The following is a 20921-nucleotide window of genomic DNA, read 5'->3' on the forward strand; positions in this document are numbered from 1 at the left end:
GCTAAATCTATTGTTATATCTAGACGAACTTAATGTGCCTAACAAACACTTCGAGTTCTTTGTTCAACGTTTCGTGCCCTTGTCTTGATCGTCCACTTCTCTAGCCGAGGGCTGGCAATCAAGTGCTTTTCTTTGTCTATTGATGTCTCCGAGCTTATGGCGGTCAATCAGCACTGCATTGTCGTAAGCACCATTGAACAATGAGGAAAGCTCTTTGTTCTATTCAGATACCCATGGCGCTCAAGCCAACTGTGGATAGCGCTAGTCCATTATCAGTCCCACCACACTGGAAGATATTTTAAGTTTAGGTATTGCCAACTCTCATCAACGTACTTCTTCGACACTCACTGTCGCGTTTCAATTTACAACACCATCTCAATTACCTTGTTTATCACATTTTCCCTCAGTATTCATGAATTCATGTCATACGTGACCAAGATGATTTCTGACTCACTGTATATCGCCTACAAACAGGACACCAGCATCTTCGCTTACTGGCTGGTGCACACTTCAGACTTCATTAAAATAAACCTGAACAACAACAGAGAATCAGAAGACCGACCGAAATATGCGCTTCAGAGGTCCAAAGAGATCTCTACGAACGATTTTATCACTCTGACCGAATTCTTGGTTGAACAAGGCCACCTTTCCCCACAAGGGTACCTCTCAAAGGGTGAAACGTTCGTTTACAACTGTTTGAAATCCGCTATCGACAAGAGAAAGAGCGCCGGGAAGAAGTACGATGAACTCTCAGGGTTCATCAACAGTCCCGAATTGGTTGAGAGTAATGCTACCCATCAAGCCTTCATTCGCACTATCGAAAGGTGTTACAATCGTCTTAATGGCCCAGAATGGGAGAAGAACAACCAGGTTTCTGTGGAAGTGTCCGTCGAGGAGGTTGAAAGGTTTGTCATCGGTAAATACGACAAACTAGAGGTTGAAACCGGTGAAGCCGGTGAAGCATCTGAGGGTGAAGAGAAGTCAGACGCCGAGGCCGGACCATCGTCACAACAAGGACGACAACAAGGACGTGGTAAAAAAGGAAAGGGGAAGAAGGGAGGGCGAAAGGGCGGAAAGAAGCCGAACAAATCCAAGAACAGAACCGAGGCACCGAAGCCTGAAGACGAACCTTACAAGCCAATTCCCTTCGAGGAGATTCGAGTCGCCGATGGCGGAGACAGCTATTTACTTGCTACATACTCCGCGGTTCAGCAATGGATCGAGCTTCGACGATTCGTCCAAGATACCTGGCAACAGGCTGCTTACGAGGGTGTTAACACCGCTGCGGCAGCTGGTGTATCCAGGGTTGCCTTCTCCATGATGAGCAAAACGACTTCTCAGATGGCTGTTCGTTTTCCCGAGAAGAAAACGTCTTATCTGAATCTCATCAACACTCTTACCGGAGGTGGTATCGATCAAGCCCAGGGGAGGTTTCAACTGGAGGCTTTGACGCCTGAGGAACGGACGAACCCTAGAGTGGTTTCGGATATCAAGGAGCAGTTCCTATGGAACATGTATGAGATTCTGAAAGACTTCCTTGAGAATCACCAAATGAACAGGACTGGGAGGCCAACGCAAGGTATGAAGAGGAGTCTTGGTACCTGGGATCAAAACCTCGACCTGGCAGCGGCATCTGAAGAGGAACGAATGAGCTGGAGACGAAGCTACACCATCCGGTGGCTTTTCGACCTAGTCAACGTGTGTTCAAACCCTAGGAGACTGCGCAACGATAAGATTGATCAAAGTCAAAAGCTGGAAGATATCAATTGGTTGGCAGCCAACGACCTAGAAGATCTTAGGGCAATCTTCGGTCTTAATGACTTCGCCGCCGAAATTACAACCTTGGCAATGCAAACCCCGAATCAGCCGACTACTAAGATTGAGGAGATGATTCAACCCCGTCACGTTTTCCAGCTCCAATGCATCGTGGACTCTTTCACCGTTTTCAAGGGATGGTATAATTCTGCCGACGCTGGTCACCGTCTGCAAGACCCAGCAACGTTTTCAGCAACTCGCGACATCGATCTATTCATGGATCGTAAGCAGAAGAATTCCTTTGGCGGTTACCCATTTTCACTCAGTGTTTTGTGGACGTTGGGAATACCATCTTGTCATGATGCCACCGGTCATGCACAGACCCGGGCTGGTATTGACCAGGTCAACCTTCACTTTGCCAAATTCCTTGGTTCACACATTTACTCCAAAGACCAGGAACTTGTGAAGGACATTGCTGGCAGGTTCCCACTCAAAGCCAAAAATGCAAGGAACCAGACGGTCGAAGTAAAATACGAGAACGAGTTCCAGAACACACCTCCATCGCTATTTGCTAATAATACCAAACATGGGCTGCAAGATTTCTCGCCATTCCTATGTGGTGCCGGACTCGAAGAGGCATTGTCACTGTCGTATAAACCGTTCATGCATCTATGGCAAGAGATGCGCGAACCATTGCTCTTGATACGTCTTTACCGATATCTTAAGGGGACCAGGTATCTGACGGAGCGAATTCCTCTCTGGGAAGGTCTGGAGATCTTGTTTGAGAAATGTTTCTTTACAAAGGAAGAGATAGAAACTCAAAGGATGCCGGTTCCTGTGGGTAAAACCCGTGCATTGTTAGCAAAGCTACACGAGACCAAATCAGGCACGCGCACACATATCTCTGGGAGGGACATGCACGATTACTGGGACTTGGCCAAGTGCAACACTTTCAACTTGGAGACTACCATAACAGCCTATCGAAGAGTTGGCTGGGACTGGGAAAAGGTTACCGATGAAGGGATTCGTTCAGAGGAAGATATACGTATGCTGAGACTGGCCAGCAGGACGCATAGCTCAGAAACAGTGTGGTTGGAACAGACCGAGATATCAACTGAAGGCGATGGTGGCAGAGACCGTAAAGCAGAGGAGCCACTAACACAATCCGTTGTTGTGCCCGTATCCTTGGAAGGATCTACTCCTCAAACACCGATACCCGAATCATCAACAACCGATCCGAAGGATCTACCCGAGTTTGAGAACAACAAATCGGCTGAATATGAACTCCTCAGCCGTATCCGAGAAGACTTCATTGACGATGTAAACGGCTTTGGCAACCAATTCGACCCCAAAAGGCCCCTTGCAGGCCTCAATTACCCCCAAATCACATATGTCATTATTGACGTGTTCGCCCGCGTCGAGAACGCACTTGAGGAACAGTATCAAGAGGATCTTGTGGATAATGAGATCGAGCAAAAGGGTAACTCTCTCTTCCTATATCATTTCCGTGGAAACCACAACCCAGCAAAGAGGAATAATTTGTATCTCAATGCGATTGAGCTCTATCTGAGGGATGGTGAGAAGGCTGAGGATGCCATCAATATTTTCGAATTGCTTAGCGAGGCTTTGAAAGATGAGGAACGTCCTATGTGTCGCTTTTCGTTCTGGGAGGATGTGAAAAAGCAGCATAGGAATGCGTAAATGCGAATTGACAACGAGAGAGCGAAGGAAGAGGAAGAGAGGACGAAAAGGGTAGAAAGAGCTGGGACAGTTTGGAAGCACCATTTGGGTTCTTGAACTTTTTAAAGATTAGTTCCAAATAATACTGTTCGATTCAATGAGATTTTCATGTTAAAGATATCATGGATTAACGACTTTGTGGCATATTTATTAACTACTCCTCTTCCATGGTAAACGAAGGACAAGCGTTTGTCTCCAACTTATACTAATCCAGGCCCCCTTCCATCCAGACCTTCTCACTCGGTAATCGCGATATCAGCACAAGTCAAGTAAACCTGAGGCGTCTGGAACGAATTCCACTTGAAAGAAAGGAGAGTGTGGTTTGACACATACTCTGGAATTTTGATCTTTCCAGAAACAGTGTAGCCTCCAGCAATGGATGTATAACACGAATTGATCGGCGCATTATCAACACCGCGACATCCCTTGCCGTCCTGATTCCCATCGAACGACTTGCACGTGAACCAGTCATTGCGATAACATGGCTGACCAGGCGAACAGTCAGGACTATATCCACAGGTCTGTCCATCGACATCAGTGCAGGGCAAAAGGCCTTCTTCGAAGCAATCTTCCGCAGCTTGCTTCTCAGCTTGGGTAGGTATGTAGTCCGGATCGAGGAATTTGTCGACAATGGATTGATCTTGACAGATACGATAGGCGAACATGCCTCCGTGATCACCGTTATTGTCAACGCACCATTGTACGTCAATGACTTGGCCGGGTGAGTATGTAGCGACGGGTTTCTTGCCCCAGTTTGGGCCGGGTTGGTTGTAGTCGACGCTGACTCTAGCATTGTAGCCGCATGGACCGGTGCGGCCGACTTCAGCGGAGTCAAGGTCTGGCCAGGCGGTTACAGGTTCAAGGATGGTGCACTCGGGGCATGTATCTGGACCGGCCTGATGTTGTCAGTATGGGAGTGGTAGAGGGGAGGATATAAATACCTCTGCGTTAAGCCCGGTACGGCTCATGGGCTTGCTGAGATATCCATGGGCATGAACCAGGGTGCAAAGGGAGGTAAGCTGAAGAACTTGACGAACAAACATGTTGATATCCTGTTGATAGTGATACTGGTGTAATCTGTCTGGTTTATGGTGTTTTACGTCGAAGGAAGTCGACACCTTTTTATATGCGATATGTCTCATATAATCTCAGACTCTTAATATCCTCACGATGATCACTGCCGTTTCTTCACGTTGTCCCGTAGCTTGACCAGTTTCCTTATCCAGTAGGCAATCTCCTTGCGAGGACTTACAATTCCCCTATGAATGTAAAAAGGGCCTCCAATTCCTCACCCACCTCTGAATATGGGACCAAATGCCGAGGGCTTCGGCGCTTTCCACGTCATTAACATGACATGGCCACCTTCACGATGATCGAGTGACTAACAAAGAAGTTTCCATGCGAAGGGATTGGCTTACAAGATTACGTCGATCAGCCGCGGGCCGAATGCATGCATGTCTGGGGTCAATGCCAAGACAGGTTGCATAAAAAGAGCCGTTTCTAGGCTGTTGGTCCTGAACATCAGGCGGAGACTCCGCCCAGAGCTGGGGATGGTCGGAGGTTTTCCGTATCCTTGCAAATCTGGGGTGCTGATGATCTGACATGCTTCCAAGACCGGGTCAAGAGAAGAAACGGTAACTTGGACATGTTATGAAAAACCTCAGCTTCAACAGCCGCGTATCAAGTTTAGTGAAGTTTTATCAACGCTGGAAGAGAACAAGAACGCTCCGTTCCGATACTGGTCTGGCTGTGTTCAAGACGAGCTACCTGGTCAGCCTTCCTAGGGTGTAGTGAAAAGACCAAGATCATGTGAAACTATCGCGAGACTTTGCACCTTCATGCTCGCATAGTAACCAATACCCCTCTTTCTTTACCCAACCACGTGGCGGCGACATGTCGGTCGCTTTCTGATATTCGGGCCTCTATCGGAGATCTAACCTTATTCATCCCTCCGGAGAAATCGACTACCTATATCGGCAGGTGAGCACGTCAAACACCCCAAACTATATTCTAGCAGCTGATTGAAAGTCAGCATGCCTCCGTATGTTGATTATAAGACCTTGCAGTTCTGCATCTTTAAGTTCACTTGGTAAACTCGTCAAGCACTTCAAGCCTTAAGTCATATCAACAGAAGTACATGGGACTTTTCTCAGACTTACGTCTATCAGTACCTTGCATCAAAAGTTAAATAGTGATTTAAATACGCGTTAGAAGATCTAGAGAGTTCTATTTTCTCTTAATTGCATCTAAATCTTGTCTGTACACTACAATCAGCCATTATATGTCACGCAACTGGTTCCTTCATTGAACGCTGTTACTACTGTTTCTTATCGCTCTTCCCCTTGCAACATGTTCTAACAAATATTTTAACAAATATCATCTTTTCCTCTAGTGCTGCAATATCTTCTTAATACTTGTGCAGTTTATTAATCGTTAGACGTTGACTGGACTCCGGTATCGATAAAGATAAGGTTATAAATAAACATTCTCTCTATCGATAAGCTTATCATGGCTTCCTGACTCAAGCGGTGTGATATCTTTGACGGTGCCAAGTCTTGGTATCGTGGCAGGGCATCTTGGCCATGCTATGACATCATGGTCAAGGCGTCAGGCCATCGCCACTCCAAGAAATGAACGACACGTACAAGATGGGATGAAATTCCAAGGCAATCCCTGACTTTTTGAAACGTAGACTGACAAGGCTGATGTGTTTCAATCCTGTTTTTATTGGTGATGTTTGCATATTAAATACAGCCTTGAATACAACATCGACAGTCGCTCAATAATCATCATTTGTTATAGTCAAAATGCGTCAGTCAATTTTTCATCAATTATTATGGCTCTACGGAGTCGTTGAGGGAATTGATCTCTCTTCAAAACGAGGACTTGCGTTTCATGGCGACGAACACGAGTCTGATAACAACCTTCTCAAATCAAACAACTCCGAAATCGCCTGGTATTACACCTGGTCACTCTGGCCTTCACAACACATTGGAGACTCACTACCATTCATCCCATTAATCCATGGCCTCGACGATGCGTCAGACTCAGAGCTTACAAACCGTCTGAATGGCCTTCCGGACTCTTCAACTCATCTTCTCACCTTCAATGAACCAGACGGTGAGAAAGATACAGGAGGAAGTTCGATTTCGCCCAAAGATGCAGCGAAAGCATACATCGAGAATATCGTTCCGTTACGAGACGCAAAGCGCGAGTGGTCGATAAGTCATCCTAGCGTTACAGGCTCAGGACGCGGTCTGGATTGGCTACGCGACTTTAACGAGTCGTGTTACGATATCGACGATAACGGATGTCCTACCGACTTCATCGCTGTGCACTGGTACGGTGATGCGCTAGGCTTGGATAATTGGCTGAACAGCCTTCGAGAATTCTACAATGAGACTGCACCTGATGCGCCATTCTGGATCACAGAAATGGCTCTCCCGCAAGCCGATGAGGAGGCTACGTTTGCAATGATGAATGAGACGCTACCAAACTTGGACAGCAGAGATGATGTCCAAGCCTACGCGTGGTTTGGAGCTTTTAGGACGGATGACGCGAACGAGTGGACTGGAAAGAGTGTTTCGCTTTTTGATGGCGATGGAGGCTTGACGAAGCTTGGTGCTGAATATTTGGGCGGTGAAGAGAAGGGTTTTGAAGAGGGTATGTCTCAGGGAGTTCTCACAGCGCCCTCGAAGGGTCTTTTGGTAGCAGGATTGTTTGCCGCTATGGCTTACTTGTGGTGATTTACGAGAATATGTTAGACGAGTAGATAGTGATACCAATTTTACAGTAGACTTTTTTCAGCATCGCAAGAAATAAGGCGCTAGTGCCAAGACGGTCATCACGGAGAGATAATCTGCAAATTCGTCTACTTTAGCGTCTTAGTCTTGAGCCGTTATTGGTGGAAGATCTAGATACGCACTGTCCATTGGTGGAGCTGGTCATCTTGTCGTCTGAATCTCAAAAGTGAGCTCCGTCTACCAAAAAGAATCCTAACTTCTACCGAGAAAAACTCTGGTCAAATTCACCACAACGTATTTTGAATTATCGTGTAAAGTCTCAGCCTAGACTACACCGAGTCATCAATTATCAACTCTAAATTAAAGCTAGACATGATTTATCGGCAACAGAGGTTTCTTATCATCCTGCGAAGTTGCCAATGCGTTCTTCCTCAACATTACCCTACACTTGCACCACCATAAAACGCGACAAGACAATGTTTCAAGCCAAAGCACAACGTCATTCATCTGACATCTCGTTCCAATTGAACGGAACCCAATCATATTATCAACAGCTCCAACGTCGAAGATCTTGCAACAATGTCTCATGCTTTGAAGTCTACTAATCCTCTGTTCCTGACTTTAGACTGTCTTTTTCTCGCGTGTTTGCACCACCACGCGATGTCTGTCTGCTTCCAGTAAAGATCTTCATCCTCTCTCGCACGTGGTATCACTCAATGCAACATCGTGTTTGTGTGCAGGGTACCCATGTGACGTCAGGACTTCTCCGCACCAAGAAATCCAGACCCATGGTTCATTGTTATGCCCAGCCTCTTTGGATCCCTCTTCTGTTGGACAAATGCCGGGATTCTCTAAGTAAAAGGTCAATTGATATCAATTCAGCCTGTTCAATAACCTCAACTCTCATTTAATAACCGGAGTAATTGTTGTCAACTGTCCATGCTCAGTTAGTTACTGCATTCATTGGTGGGATGTTGTCCATCTACAGCTAGACCGTATCGCTTACTGCCCCGGCCTGGTCAAAGGATTCCAACCCTCTTTAGTCTGACTCTCAGCAAAACAGGCTGAATTTCCCCCGCACGATGATCACAATCGAACTGGTGCAATGGATGCTGACGCTAAGCATTCGCTAATATACCCGATCCCACGCGCACCAATGGCGACTTGGCGGAAAACGGAAAACCTGGGGAAAGGTTTAGCTTCAAAGCTACCCCAGGAACTTCTGAAGTCGCAACAGCAAGCTTTCATCAGGCGCGCCAGTCATTAACCTTGACCTCTCGTCATGCGAACATTTTGCACCTCTTTGCATCCTTACAGAGGGGAACTCTGAAGGTGGATGTTCGCTTGTTGACTCCGCATTGTGTACCGACGCTGCATCGTCAATCTCTATAAAGCTTGCCCGAGCTGCCGTTACTTTCTTCTGCTGATCAGTCTCCACTCGACCAACCGCAATCATGTTCTTCAAGACTGCTGTCATTGCTGCTCTCCTCCCTTCGGCCTTTGCCAAGGGTAAGGGTCCTGACAAGGATGGAAAATACTGGCTCTCTGGAGACGGTATCAAGGCTGCCTTTATCCCTTACGGCGCCTCCATCACCAACCTTTTGATCGATGATCAGTACGGTATCTCTCGAGATATCGTTGCTGGTTTCGACAACGCCACTCACTACAGCATCGACGAGGCTCATCCCCATCTTGGTGGTGTTCCTGGACGATACGCCAACCGTATCCGAAACAGCACTTTTGAGATTGACGGCAAGGACTACCACGTTGAGCCTAACGACAACCCTACTGAGGAGTCTCCCAAGGGCGCTGATACTCTTCACGGTGGACCTGATGGTTGGGATTACCGCAACTTCACTGTTGTGTCCTACACCGACTCGAGCATCACCTTCTCCATCGTCGACCCCGATGGCAAGGAGGGTTTCCCCGGTGAGGTTGTGTCATACGTGACATACACTCTCGAGGGAATGGACTGGGATATCAAGATTGTTGCTCTTGCCACCACCAAGAAGACTCCCATCATGTTGACTTCCCACACCTACTGGAACCTCGACGGTTTCGCCAACAACGAGACAAACACTGTCGCCAACCACTCTCTTCACATGCCCTACAGTGGCCAGCGTGTTGACGTTGACAACATCCTCATTCCTACTGGTGACATCATTGCCAACAAGAAGGGATCCGTCCATGATTTCTGGAGCAAGCCCAAGATGATTGGCGACCAGGATAACAACGAGGACCTGAAGAACCAATGTGGTTTCAACTGCACCGGTTATGGTTAGTAATCCCTACCCAGCTATTGAAGACTCAACTAACAACTTAGACAACTGCTACACCGTCAACCGTGGCCAACTCGGCAACTACAACTGGCGCACCGAGGGTCCCGTCGCTACCCTCGCTTCTTCTTGGTCCGGTATCCAGGTCGACATCTACTCTGACCAAGATGCCTTCCAGTTCTACAGCTGCACACAGCAGAAGGGTGATTTCCCTCTCAAGCGCACCCAGGGTCTTGAAGACAACGAGGACTTCCCCCGAACTATTCCCAAGTACGGATGTGTCGTTCTTGAAGTTCAGGACTACATTGACGGAATTAACCACCCTGAGTGGATGCGCGACGAGAAGCAATTCTTTGAGCCTGGTGGCAACCCTTACGTTCTCCAGGCCAAATACACTTTCAGCCTGAAGGGTGCTGAGGAATAGATATGAGTAATGGATAGTAATTAGCTTAATTGAGAATTATTGATAATGAAGAATCTGAAAGACATCACGGGCCTGATCTTCTACGAATTTCTCGCTGACCCGTTCTTGAAGTCGCTGTTGGTCCATAGCCGATCTCCAGGTATTGTTCTCGGAATTATTGGCCGGTCTTGCGGAGCGTACCCATATACAAGAGACTCTACACTTTGACCCTCACAGCGCTTACCCCAAAAATAATCGCCAACTAGTTAGACTACGCAAAGCATCAGTCTAAAAGACGGCAATTGTTCAAACTGCCGTCAATTCTAATGTGGGCGACAGCGTCATACGGATCGGCTGACGAATCCGATCGGATAAGCTTCCGAAGGTCTACGCGAGCATCGCGGGGTACTTAACTATCCCAGCTTACCTTGACCACAATTGAAAACTATCATAAGCAATCCCAAATCAACATGTATCAAGTTCAGGAATATCATCTCCCTCCAACCGACCTCATCCCAAACTCACCAAGACCGCTTCTGCACTATAAGAATGTCTTAGCCAAAACCCGTAACAACACGCAATGCGATCCAGCAGAAGTCTGGCAGACATTCACCAAGAATGGATGGAACGTCGAATGGATCTTTCGATACGGCTCCACGCAATCATCGCATTTCCACTCAGAGGCTCACGAGTGCATGGCAGTCCTTTCAGGCACAGCGACTATCCGCTTTGGTGTCGCCGATACATCAGACGATCTTCAAGAAAGCACATACGGCTCAGCTTGGGAGAAAGGCGGTGTTTTACTTGAAGCTGAAGCTGGAGACGTGTTCATCATTCCAGCGGGTGTAGCGCACAAGACGCACAATACTAAGCCTGAGGCAGAGTTCAAGCTTATGTCACCTGGTGTTGGACACGGGATTGAAGCTGATGATCCGCAGAAGGCGTTGAAGGAGGTTGAGTTATCGGGATTTTGCATGATGGGAGCGTATAATGGCGGAGAGTGGGACTTTGTCAAGAGTGGTGGTGATTATGGAAAGTCTTGGAAGGTACCCAAGCCAGACCGTGATCCTGTGTTTGGAAAGGGTGAAGGGCTTGTGAAGATTTGGGCTGGCGATGATAAGGTTGCTGATTCTGAGATTATCCATGTGGAGAATAGGGAACACCAAAACAAGAGCTCCAAACTATAGTAGCATAACTGATATTGGTTCTATGAGTTGTTTCACTGGGCTTATGCGTAGATCTGGAAATAAGATCGATCGATCTGACCGCTAGAGAACGCATGGGCGTAATTTCCGGAGTTAATGAGCCAAGACCGTTATGTTGTACCCGGCTCAACGTCTCCGGAGTGGGGTGAAACATTGGAACGGGTACGATCGTTACGGCATCCTTTCTCGGGAGAGGTAGCTTAAGTACCTGCATGTCAAGACACATGGACGAAGAGCAGTTCAGAGGGAGAAAGTAGATAAAAAGGTTGATTCAAATATATATTCGGTAAAATTAATATTCCAACCAATCCATAGCCCGATTTACATTAACCAATCCATCAACCTCGTATTCGCATTATTAAAAGGTCATCACCATAACACCTTAGTCCTGGACACCAGCGGGAGTGTTGCAGAGAATTCCTTGGTCAAGCTGGAGATGTCAGATACTGTGATCATAAACTGAATAAGGTAGACTTACGATGGGGAGAACACAGCAGCGAGCTCGCTGGCCAATGGCGGAGCAGACAGCGCTGAATTCGGTGGCGTTGCTGGGAGTAGAAGGGGCTATTTATGTTAGATTAATCTTGGTGACAGTGACTCCAATACTTACGACCACCGCAGTCGAGGTTGGCAAGACCGAGAACGTCGGTAGCACAGCACTGAGCAGAGCCGTAAAGGCCAGTGCAAGGAACATAAGGAGTCTGTCGCTTCTCGTTGGCGGGAAGGGCAGAGACAACAGCGCCCAGAAGGGTGACGGCAGCGAGTGAGAACTTCATAATGAATAGAGTGAGTGGATTGAAAGGTGATTGATTGAATTGGGCTTGATGGAATGAGGATGGAGATTCAAAAAGTGAATTCCAGTCATAGCATCTCCATATTTATACAAATCATGAGCTATAGAAATCTTAAATCTACTAAGATGATGGCATTCTTGTCGTCATTGTTCAATGGCCTGTTTCCAATGACCGAAATCATGTTAAAGCCGTTGACGTTTAACGTCTGCATCCCGGTCTATATCACGACTTAAATGGAGCCTCGAAACCTGTTGTAGCGTTGCAGCGGCGAGGTACGCCAGCTGGACAGGGATGCCAACGCATTAACATGTTTCGACGATCGCAACTAATTGGGGCTTTTGATTGGCTGATTCGTCGGAGGTATCGCTGAAAGGAACAACCGAGTGCCGAAATCATCACACCAAGTTCTCAAGTTTCGTCTGAATAGTGGACTTGTTAAGAGCTAATTTGGAAATGCTACTGCTCGGCCGATGTCATTGTTGACGGAATGCTACCGTGAGCATACTGATTCGCTGAAAAGGTGACTCGCTTGTATTCTCTCGGTGGACGATCGAAATGAGAGCTGACCATTGAGCCTCGTTCTTGTCCCCCTGAACATCCGATTTGTTGTCTCTGCATGTCTCTGCACCTATTAATTCTCATACCGTACCTGCAGATACCTTTGTTACCTGTTGAAACCCCAGATATAACAATTCATCATATAGATAAGATGTAAGTGGCTTCTATAGACGGCGGAGTAAGCCTTCCATACAAGGAAACTCTACTCTATAACATGATTTTCAACACGTCGCTTATCGCCGATCATGGATTAAGGCTCCGGAATCAAGGAAATCTCCTTACGGGTATCGTTGCGAATCATCCGCTGATAACTCCGCTTGATGATCTGATATCGGGTCTATAATGCTTGATTCACGATGGAGCTGGAGATCGCGATGCCCAGACTTTGGTGTTTTAAAATTGAGATCGTAAACGTTCACCCGCGAACATTCATGCGATAAGCGCCAAGAGATAAGGAGTGAGCCAGGTTCAGTCCCAATGAATACGTTTGAACTTAAGATTGATCAAGGGCCCAGCATCCAAAAAAAACCTGAAAGTACTCTCACTATCCTGTAAAATTCTTCAAAAGAACCATCAATACCCAATCAATTAGCCTGCTTCCCTCCTAAAACTTGGAACAGGCCCCTAGTAGCATGCTCTCCCAGCATATCAAGACTTCCCATAGCCATCATCTCAAGTACACTAATGTCGAATTGGAAAACGGTTTTCCACCATTGCCGGACCTCGATCGCTACCAGAGAATCCATGCCCAACTCTGACAGAGATGAGGATGTTTGCAGGTCCTCAACAGGTTTTAGCAGGAGACCAAATACCTTCTTTCCAATCTCCTGCGCAAGCAAGCGAGACGATTCGGGCTGTTTGAGGATGGTGGGATCTTGCTTGGCTTTTGTAATGAATGATTTAAGCTCGTCATTGGTTGAACCCGTCGAAGCTTTAGTGACTCCTCCGTTATTGTGATAGACTGCCATGCGAACGTCTTTCTTCCAGAGAGAACGGTTGGCTGGGTCACTGAGTGACACCTCAGGACGAAAGCCAAGACAGAAGTTGTCTGAAGTCTTGGCCATCGCCGCCTCCAATGCATCGAGAAACTCGTGTTCTGATACACTGCCATTGAAACCGGTGACTCGCAGCTTTTGCATGATGGACTGATTTTCAGCCAGATACCCGACCTCTTCCACTGCCCCGATATCGATTGAGCAGGCTGGCAAACCCAAGCCCCTTCGGTAATTGGCAAAGGCGTCAAGAAAGGTATTGGCCCCGGCATAGTTAACTTGTCCAGGCTGTCCCACCACGCCAGATAGAGAGCTGAAGAGGATAAAAAAGTCAAGGTCTGCTTTGGCCTTGAGCGTGGCATTGTGAAGATTCCACGTTCCCTTGACCTTTGGGTCGACGGCGGTGTTCCACTCATCTATTGTCATTCTCGGGAAGCCCTGGTCGGCAAGGACCATAGACATCTGCAACACTCCCTTGAGACTCCCGTTGGCCCTAGCGATCGCCGTGTTCACATCACCAACGCTGGTGATGCTTCCTTGGACAAAGCTAACTGTGCATCCAAGACTTTCGAGTTCTTGCTGTAGATCTGTATGACGTACGCTAGTCCCTGCGCTACGGGAAAGATAAATCAGATTACGGGCTCCTCGCTGAACCAACCATCGCGAGATTGATCGTCCCAAGCCTCCGAGTCCACCAACAAGAAGGTAGGCACCTGAGCTATCGAGACGTATAGGTTGCTTTCGGAGTTTGGCGTCCAGGCGCGGACCAGATTCCGTGTTCATAGAGACCACAATCTTGCCAAGATGAACGCCCTGCTGCATGTATCTGAAACTATCAAGTATATCCTGCGGGCGATAAACTTTAATAGGTCTGATTGGGCTGATGTGACCTTCTTTGTAAAGGCTGATAATATCTCTCAGTAGCCTTAAAATGTCAGTTATGTGGGGATAGTGACTTTGCCATCACTTACTCTTTTGCAATCTTCTTTCGCTTGATACAAAGCTGATCAAGGTCGATACACGCGTAGGTGCGGTTGTCCAAAAATACGCTCATATCAAGTTTGCCAGACCCGATCAAATCTCGCTTACCAATTTCGAGCATCCTACCAAATGGCGCGATACACTTCCAGGTCGCATGTAGAAGCTCCCCAGAGAGTGAATTGAGCGCCAAATCAACACCTTCGCCGTTAGTATTATTCATGAGGTCGTCGACAAACGACTCGTTGCGAGAGTTAAATATGCGAGACCGATCAAGACCAAAGTTGTCTGCGAGATACCTGATCTTTTCCTCACTGCTAACAGTGGCATAGATCTTTGCGCCTGCCATCTGGCCCAACTGGATAGTAGCGATGCCAACACCACCACAGGCACTGTGAATCAGTATAGACTATAATTGTCAGCGCAATATTTACCAGAGAATCTAGTGCACCCACCTGTCCTTTCTTGAGGTTTCCCATGTTAAAAATTGAGTAGTATGACGTGGCAAACACACAAGGTATGGTTGCTGCATCTTCGAATGAGAGATCATCAGGGATCTTCTCGCAAAGATTCTCGGACATGGCAACATGAGTAGCAAAGGAATCGTGTGCGATGAAAAGAACACGATCTCCGGGCTGGAGTCCCTTGACATTGGGCCCGATGCGATTAACAATGCCAGCACCTTCGAGACCGAAGCCATTGTCACCTTCAACGATACCCATGGCACAGAGAATGTCCTAGGAACTAGTTAGAAATGAAAATTCCAAGTATGAATCACGTACCTTGAAGTTTAGACCTGCAGCTTGGACCTGAACTTCAACGTCGTCCCCTTCTAGTGCGGGCGTTTGGTAACTGGCCCAATGCAAAGCGTCCAATCTACCAGGTTTGCTCGTCCGCAGCGCCACTGGTTCGTCTTGGTCAGGAATTAAGAGACTCTCCTGGGCGGAAAAGGGATGTATGCGGCTGACATGAACGGTATTGTCCACAATAGCATATTCGTAGTCAGGTTTCAGAGTCTCGTCCTCTTGCTGCTGTTGGAATCTCTCGAAAACGTCTATGATCTTGTCGCATGACTCCACCATGTTGTCGACTTCACAGATGCCGAAATTGAGGAGCATTTCAGAACGAAGAGCCCGGGCTGCACCCAGCACCTGTCCGAACCCAGGATCCGAGCACTGTATTTGGGAGAGATGTGTAACCCAAAGGAGACCACTGTTTCCAAGGTTGGTTGTCAAGGACTTGAAAGAATCAAGCTTTTCCTCGGTCATGTTCTCAAAGAATGGTTCGTCTTCATCCAACAACGCGATGATGCTGTGTCCGGTAGGTGTGGCGCTGTCGAATATTCCTCTTCGATAGATGGTATATCCTCTCTGCTCTAAGCTTTGGCGCAGTTTCCTTTCAACCTCACTCTCCGCGCTTGAAAGGGTCCAGAGCTCCACGTTTATATCCAGAGACGTTTCAATAGCTGGTCTGGAGATGATCATGGCATTCAGTTGATGCGGGTCCGCTGAGTCTAGAACTGCTGCATCTGGAGCCTTGAAGCCAGCAGCCTGTAACTCCTCCGCCCATCGATCTCTGCTGATGTATGGCTCTTGCGATCGGCCATCCTCCTCACCATACCACCATCCTGCTAGTGTGCCAAAGATGTAATTGATCCATTTTGAAGTTGGTGTCAACTCATGGAGTACGAATCTTCCATCACGACTTAGAAGCTTGCGTACGTTTCTCAATGTTTCGTTGAGTGACCGGGTTGCATGAATGACGTTGGTAGCCAGGATAAGGTCATATTCTCGACCGTCGAAACCCTGCTCGAAGGGGTCTCGACTGATATCCAACGTCGCAAATTCCATGTTTGGGTAGTTCTTGAACCGCTCCTTAGCATTTACGAAGAAGCCAGATGAAATATCCGTGAATGTGTAGTTCGAGTAAAACACCTTCCCTGGCGGTGTTAGGTACTTCAACTGTTGAGCAGTTGAGCCGCCGGTTCCACCACCAATTTCCAGAACTCTTAGATTGGGCTTGCTGTGAGTAAGATGTTTGACAAACTCCGACTCGTCGCATTGATCCATAAAAGTATAGAGCTTGCTCAAGGTCTGGTCGGATAAAAGGACGTCAAGAGCCTCTTTCTCGCCGGTAAAGATGTTGGAAGCGTTGGCAAACACCTTCTCAATGGCGATAGCAGCATCTTTGCCCGACGACTGGTTTAGCTTTGACAACAAGTCGCCAATCCTTGACTCAATCTCTTTGTCGGCAAGACATTCTAGAGATTCTAAACCCTCAATTTGAATCTGCCGCTCGATCCATGCTTGGTATTTGTGCATGTGCTCAATGGTGGTGTCGAGATTTGCGAGCTTGCGCTTGCTATGCACCATGCACATTTGGTACAAGGCTGTAAGATCCGGCATATGCTGTCCATGATCAATGGAAGGTTTGATGAGGCTCTCTGTGTCCAGAAAGTCAATGTGAGGAGCCCACTCGGATCGTGCGGTCGGCTCATCAGACCCCCCTCCACTTTGTTCTCCAACAGTAGTAAGCCTGATACCTTGGCTTTGAAGGACAAGCTGGCCTTGAGAGTCGACAATGTGGCCCCCACCAAGAACAGATCCAGTAGCAGTATAAGACGCGTCCGCTCGGACGTCAAAGTCTCCGGTGGCAGCGCGATAAATGCACATCTCATCAATGTTGGTAGGAACCATGGTTTTGTCAAATCGTTCGGCGAATCCTCGCGAAACAGCTACACTAAGAAGCTGCAGGGAAGAATCAATAATTGTCGGATGAAGGTGATAGTTGATATCGTCCCCAGACCTCCCAATTGCCTTTGACTGTGCCCTTTGATCAAGGGTATCGGCTCGAATGTCGTTGAGTCGTTGAAACTCTGGTCCAAATCGTAAACCTGACCTGGCCATAGATTCGTAACAACGACTAGTATCGACTTTGCGTAGGAATTGTTCCCGATCAGCTGTATCCCCACTGCTCTCGCTATGAGACGTCGCTTCACCAGAACAATGCTTGGTCCAACATGCACCGTTATATGAAGTAATTGTAAACTCCCACCAGTCACTGTCAAGGGAGTCAGTCAACTGCTTTCGACGGAGGGTTGTCATCATCTCAACAGGCTTGCCCTCAGCGAGGACCAAAGCTGTGCTAACTCTGACGGCTCGCATTTTGAACGCTTCATTGACGTGGGTCAGCTGTCGTACGGCTTCACCAATCATACCAGCATAACCAGCAAATGGGAAGATGATATCCTCTCCTACCATGTGATCTCGAATCCATGGCACATTGTTAAGGTGGAACAAGTTACGGAAAAGGACATTTGAGTCGGTGCTTTCCGGGACACGAATACCAAGTAGATCGTGATATTTAAACTCGCGCTCTCGCCATTCTTTAGTCAGCCTCGACTCATACCAGTGTCGTTCGGAATGATTCCACGGGTATCTTGGTAGGTCCGGCAACACACTACCCTTGGGAATGGCCTTGGTCAAATCGACACGAGCGTTGAGGGTAAAGAGAGTGCCAACAGATGTGAGGAAGCATTGTTCATCATTCTGATTGCGAGTCAGAACAGAGAAATAGGGCGATGAAGTGGAGTGCTTGCTCTGAATCTGTCGCAGAGGACCGGCCAGGGCGGGGTGGGGCCCAATCTCCAGGAACACTGGGTTCTTGATGTTTTGTTGCTTGATGATCGCTGAGACGGCAGGGCTGAAGAGCACTCTGGACTCCATGTTCCTCTGCCAATAGTGTGGACCAAAGTCAGAGGCATCGGTGAGCGATTGACCAGTGACACTGCTGAGAAACACCTTGGTGGGCTTCTTGGGTGATATTTTGTCTTCCATCAGACTATGATAGTCACCCCCAATCTCTTTCATATGATGAGAGTGATATGCCATATCGACTTGAAGAAGTCGTGCCAAAACACCTGGCCTCGACGCCTTTACTACATCGACCGTCGCCTCTACCGCATCGGTGTCGCCGGCAATTGTGATGCTCTTCGGGGAATTCTCGCAGGCAATAACAACTCCCGATTGTAAATACTGTTCAACATCTTCAGCACCCATACCAATTGCAGCCATAGATCCAGGCTTTGTCTGGCGTTTCGTGACAAGACCACGGTAAAAGGCGATTATAATAGCTTCCCTTGCAGTGATTGCCCCAGCAGCGTAAGCACCCGCGACCTCACCACTGGAATGGCCTACCACACCTTCAGGCCGTACACCAATTGAATCGAGGGTGTCTACCAAAGCAATTTGTAATGCTGTGCAGAGGGGTTGCGACAGTTCGGCCGAACCGAGTCTACTGTCTTTGGGTGACTTTTGAAGCTCGTCCATAATAGTCCATTGGGGGGCGTCTTTTAAAAACTGAAGATGTGAATCCAAGGCTTCGATGGTCTGTCTGAAGATGGGAAAGTCGGAGCTATGGATCAAGGCTCTGCCCATTTGAGGCCATTGGGCTCCTTGGCCAGTAAAGACCATGACAATGTTGGGCTTGTTTCCGGCCTTGCTGAGTGGGGAGATTGTGAGAGAGCCAAGAGGACTGGCCACAGCAAAAGCTCTGTGTGGCAAATGCTCGCGCTTATGTCCTAAAGTAAAAGCGAGATCATTCACTCTCTCCGGATTCTTCTCGGCATATTCTTGGTAATTGATTATCATCCTCTGCAAGGAATCGGCCGCGTTCGCCGAAAACACCAGTAGTCGGGGTGAGGTGATGTCGCGCTTCGCAGGAGGATTTAATTTGAAGCTGTCGGCCGAGTCGAGAATGACATGAGCGTTGGTACCGCCGATTCCAAACGAGTTGACGCTAATGCGCTCATGCTTGGTCGCTGGCCATGGCACAGGCTCTGTCGGAACAGACAGGCTGCTTGAGTACCAAGGGATATCAGGATTTGGGTTGTTGAACTTGATGTTTGGAGGGATAGTGCGATTTTCGAGAGCCAGGACCGCTTTGATCAGTGACGTAAGACCTGAAGCACCTTCAGAGTGACCGAGATTGGGCTTGACAGAGCCAATGTACACGCCTCCAGAAGGACCAAATACGCGCCCAACGGCCTTTGTCTCGATGGGGTCTCCGATAGCGGTTCCTGTTCCATGGCACTCGACGAAGGCTGTCTGTGAAAAGTCGCTAATGCCCGCTGTCTTGTATGCCCTTCTGATCAAAGCCTCCTGCGCCACGTCATTCGGCACCTGAATACCACCCGCCGTACCTCTGCCGTCACTGTTCGAAGCTGTTGATCGGATAACGGCTCGAATGGGATTTCCATCGCGGATGGCAGCACTAAGAGGCTTGACAAAAACGGCAGATATTGCTTCTCCTCGGGCGTACCCATTGGCATCAGCAGAGAATGTTTTGCACGAGCCGTCAGGTGACAGAACACCCTGCTCAGTCATCGCGACTGTCATGCCAGGCGCCATTATGAGGTTAGCGCCGCCGACAATGGCACCTTCACAGTCCCCTCGCGACAACGCAAGACATGCCTCGTGGAGCGCAACTAAAGCTGCTGAGCATCCAGTACGGACGACTTGGCTTGGACCCATAAGATCTAGCTCATAAGAGACTCGATTAGACAGCATGAAATCACCGTAGCCCATAACTCGGTAAAGACCATACTGCTGAGCCTCTTTGGCAAACATCTCGACCCAATCCTCTCCAAAACTGCCCATAAAGCAGCCAATTGGTCTTCCCTTCCAGTCGTATTCGCCCGCATCCTCAAGACACTCTCTAGCAACCTCTAGCATTTGGCGCTGCTGCGGATCGGCACGTTCAACTTCAGCCTTGCGCATGGTGAAGAAGGAGGTGTCGACGCTGGCTATGTCGATACTCTCATTAAGGAAATAGCCATACTCGGTCTTGACCGTTCCTGGCTTCATGGTTTCGGAATAGTACGCGGAGGCATTGTATCTTGACTTAGGGACTGGTCCTCGAGCATCGCCTTTGTCGACTAAGAATTTCCAAAGCTCTTGTGGTGTATGAAGGCCGCCTGGAAGACGGACTGACATGCCGCAAATGGCGATGGGCTCAGCCGAAGGTGAGTTGGAATGGCCATCACTAGTTGTGCTTTGGCTGGTGTGCACACCATTGCCGTTGGTATGCGTGCCGTTTCTGGCAGCATAGTCGTTGTGATGGTTGGACTCGTTACCAATATCGTTGATCATTGTTGTTGCGTGTCAAATTTGTATGGTTCAAACAAAGACTTGGCAGGACTGTTCGTGGGCTTCTCAATAGAAAGGTACGATCTGGATATACCCGTCCCTGCCTTTGAGGCACTGCCTGCAGGCGCCAGGTAGCACCATTTCGGGAAGTCGCGCACCTTCAGCTGTGATGGATCAAACTACCCAAAACGAATATTGCAATTGGCCCCCATGCGAAAGCAGGCAGATCTGTTGGCTCAACCTTTGTAATTGATAATGAGGTTGCACTCTGTCGTTCACTATATGCAGGATGATACACCATTCTTCAAATGGCTAAGTTTCCAGGCGGCAC

General features: G+C 48.1%; 7 protein-coding genes across 7 annotated transcripts; 4 read left to right on the plus strand and 3 right to left on the minus strand.

The window, feature by feature from the left end:
* Nucleotides 1-438: 438 nt before the first annotated feature.
* On the plus strand, nt 439-3456 carry FIESC28_00833 (uncharacterized protein; the record flags this gene model as incomplete). Its single annotated transcript, XM_031154984.1, has 1 exon — nt 439-3456. The coding sequence occupies one exon, from the start codon at nt 439-441 to the stop codon at nt 3454-3456; it is 3018 nt and encodes a 1005-aa protein (XP_031020924.1).
* A 275-nt stretch (nt 3457-3731) lies between these two features.
* FIESC28_00834 (uncharacterized protein) lies at nt 3732-4538 on the minus strand (the record flags this gene model as incomplete). Its single annotated transcript, XM_031154985.1, has 2 exons — nt 3732-4391; nt 4437-4538. The coding sequence occupies 2 exons, from the start codon at nt 4536-4538 to the stop codon at nt 3732-3734; spliced, it is 762 nt and encodes a 253-aa protein (XP_031020925.1).
* Nucleotides 4539-6302: 1764 nt separating this feature from the next.
* On the plus strand, nt 6303-7241 carry FIESC28_00835 (uncharacterized protein; the record flags this gene model as incomplete). Its single annotated transcript, XM_031154986.1, has 1 exon — nt 6303-7241. The coding sequence occupies one exon, from the start codon at nt 6303-6305 to the stop codon at nt 7239-7241; it is 939 nt and encodes a 312-aa protein (XP_031020926.1).
* Nucleotides 7242-8692: 1451 nt separating this feature from the next.
* FIESC28_00836 (uncharacterized protein) lies at nt 8693-9938 on the plus strand (the record flags this gene model as incomplete). Its single annotated transcript, XM_031154987.1, has 2 exons — nt 8693-9515; nt 9562-9938. 2 exons carry the CDS (start codon nt 8693-8695, stop codon nt 9936-9938), a joined length of 1200 nt encoding a protein of 399 aa, XP_031020927.1.
* A 449-nt stretch (nt 9939-10387) lies between these two features.
* Nucleotides 10388-11104, plus strand: FIESC28_00837 (uncharacterized protein; the record flags this gene model as incomplete). The annotated part of the gene is made up of 1 exon (XM_031154988.1): nt 10388-11104. One exon carries the CDS (start codon nt 10388-10390, stop codon nt 11102-11104), a length of 717 nt encoding a protein of 238 aa, XP_031020928.1.
* A 400-nt stretch (nt 11105-11504) lies between these two features.
* On the minus strand, nt 11505-11898 carry FIESC28_00838 (uncharacterized protein; the record flags this gene model as incomplete). Its single annotated transcript, XM_031154989.1, has 3 exons — nt 11505-11552; nt 11601-11686; nt 11733-11898. The coding sequence occupies 3 exons, from the start codon at nt 11896-11898 to the stop codon at nt 11505-11507; spliced, it is 300 nt and encodes a 99-aa protein (XP_031020929.1).
* A 1160-nt stretch (nt 11899-13058) lies between these two features.
* FIESC28_00839 (uncharacterized protein) lies at nt 13059-20593 on the minus strand (the record flags this gene model as incomplete). The annotated part of the gene is made up of 4 exons (XM_031154990.1): nt 13059-14391; nt 14438-14853; nt 14900-15181; nt 15227-20593. The coding sequence occupies 4 exons, from the start codon at nt 20591-20593 to the stop codon at nt 13059-13061; spliced, it is 7398 nt and encodes a 2465-aa protein (XP_031020930.1).
* Between the last annotated feature and the right edge of the window lie 328 nt (nt 20594-20921).

Source organism: Fusarium coffeatum, assembly GCF_003316985.1.
Source record: "Fusarium coffeatum strain FIESC_28 chromosome Unknown BRIP53273_contig_24, whole genome shotgun sequence".
NCBI lineage: Eukaryota > Fungi > Ascomycota > Sordariomycetes > Hypocreales > Nectriaceae > Fusarium > Fusarium coffeatum.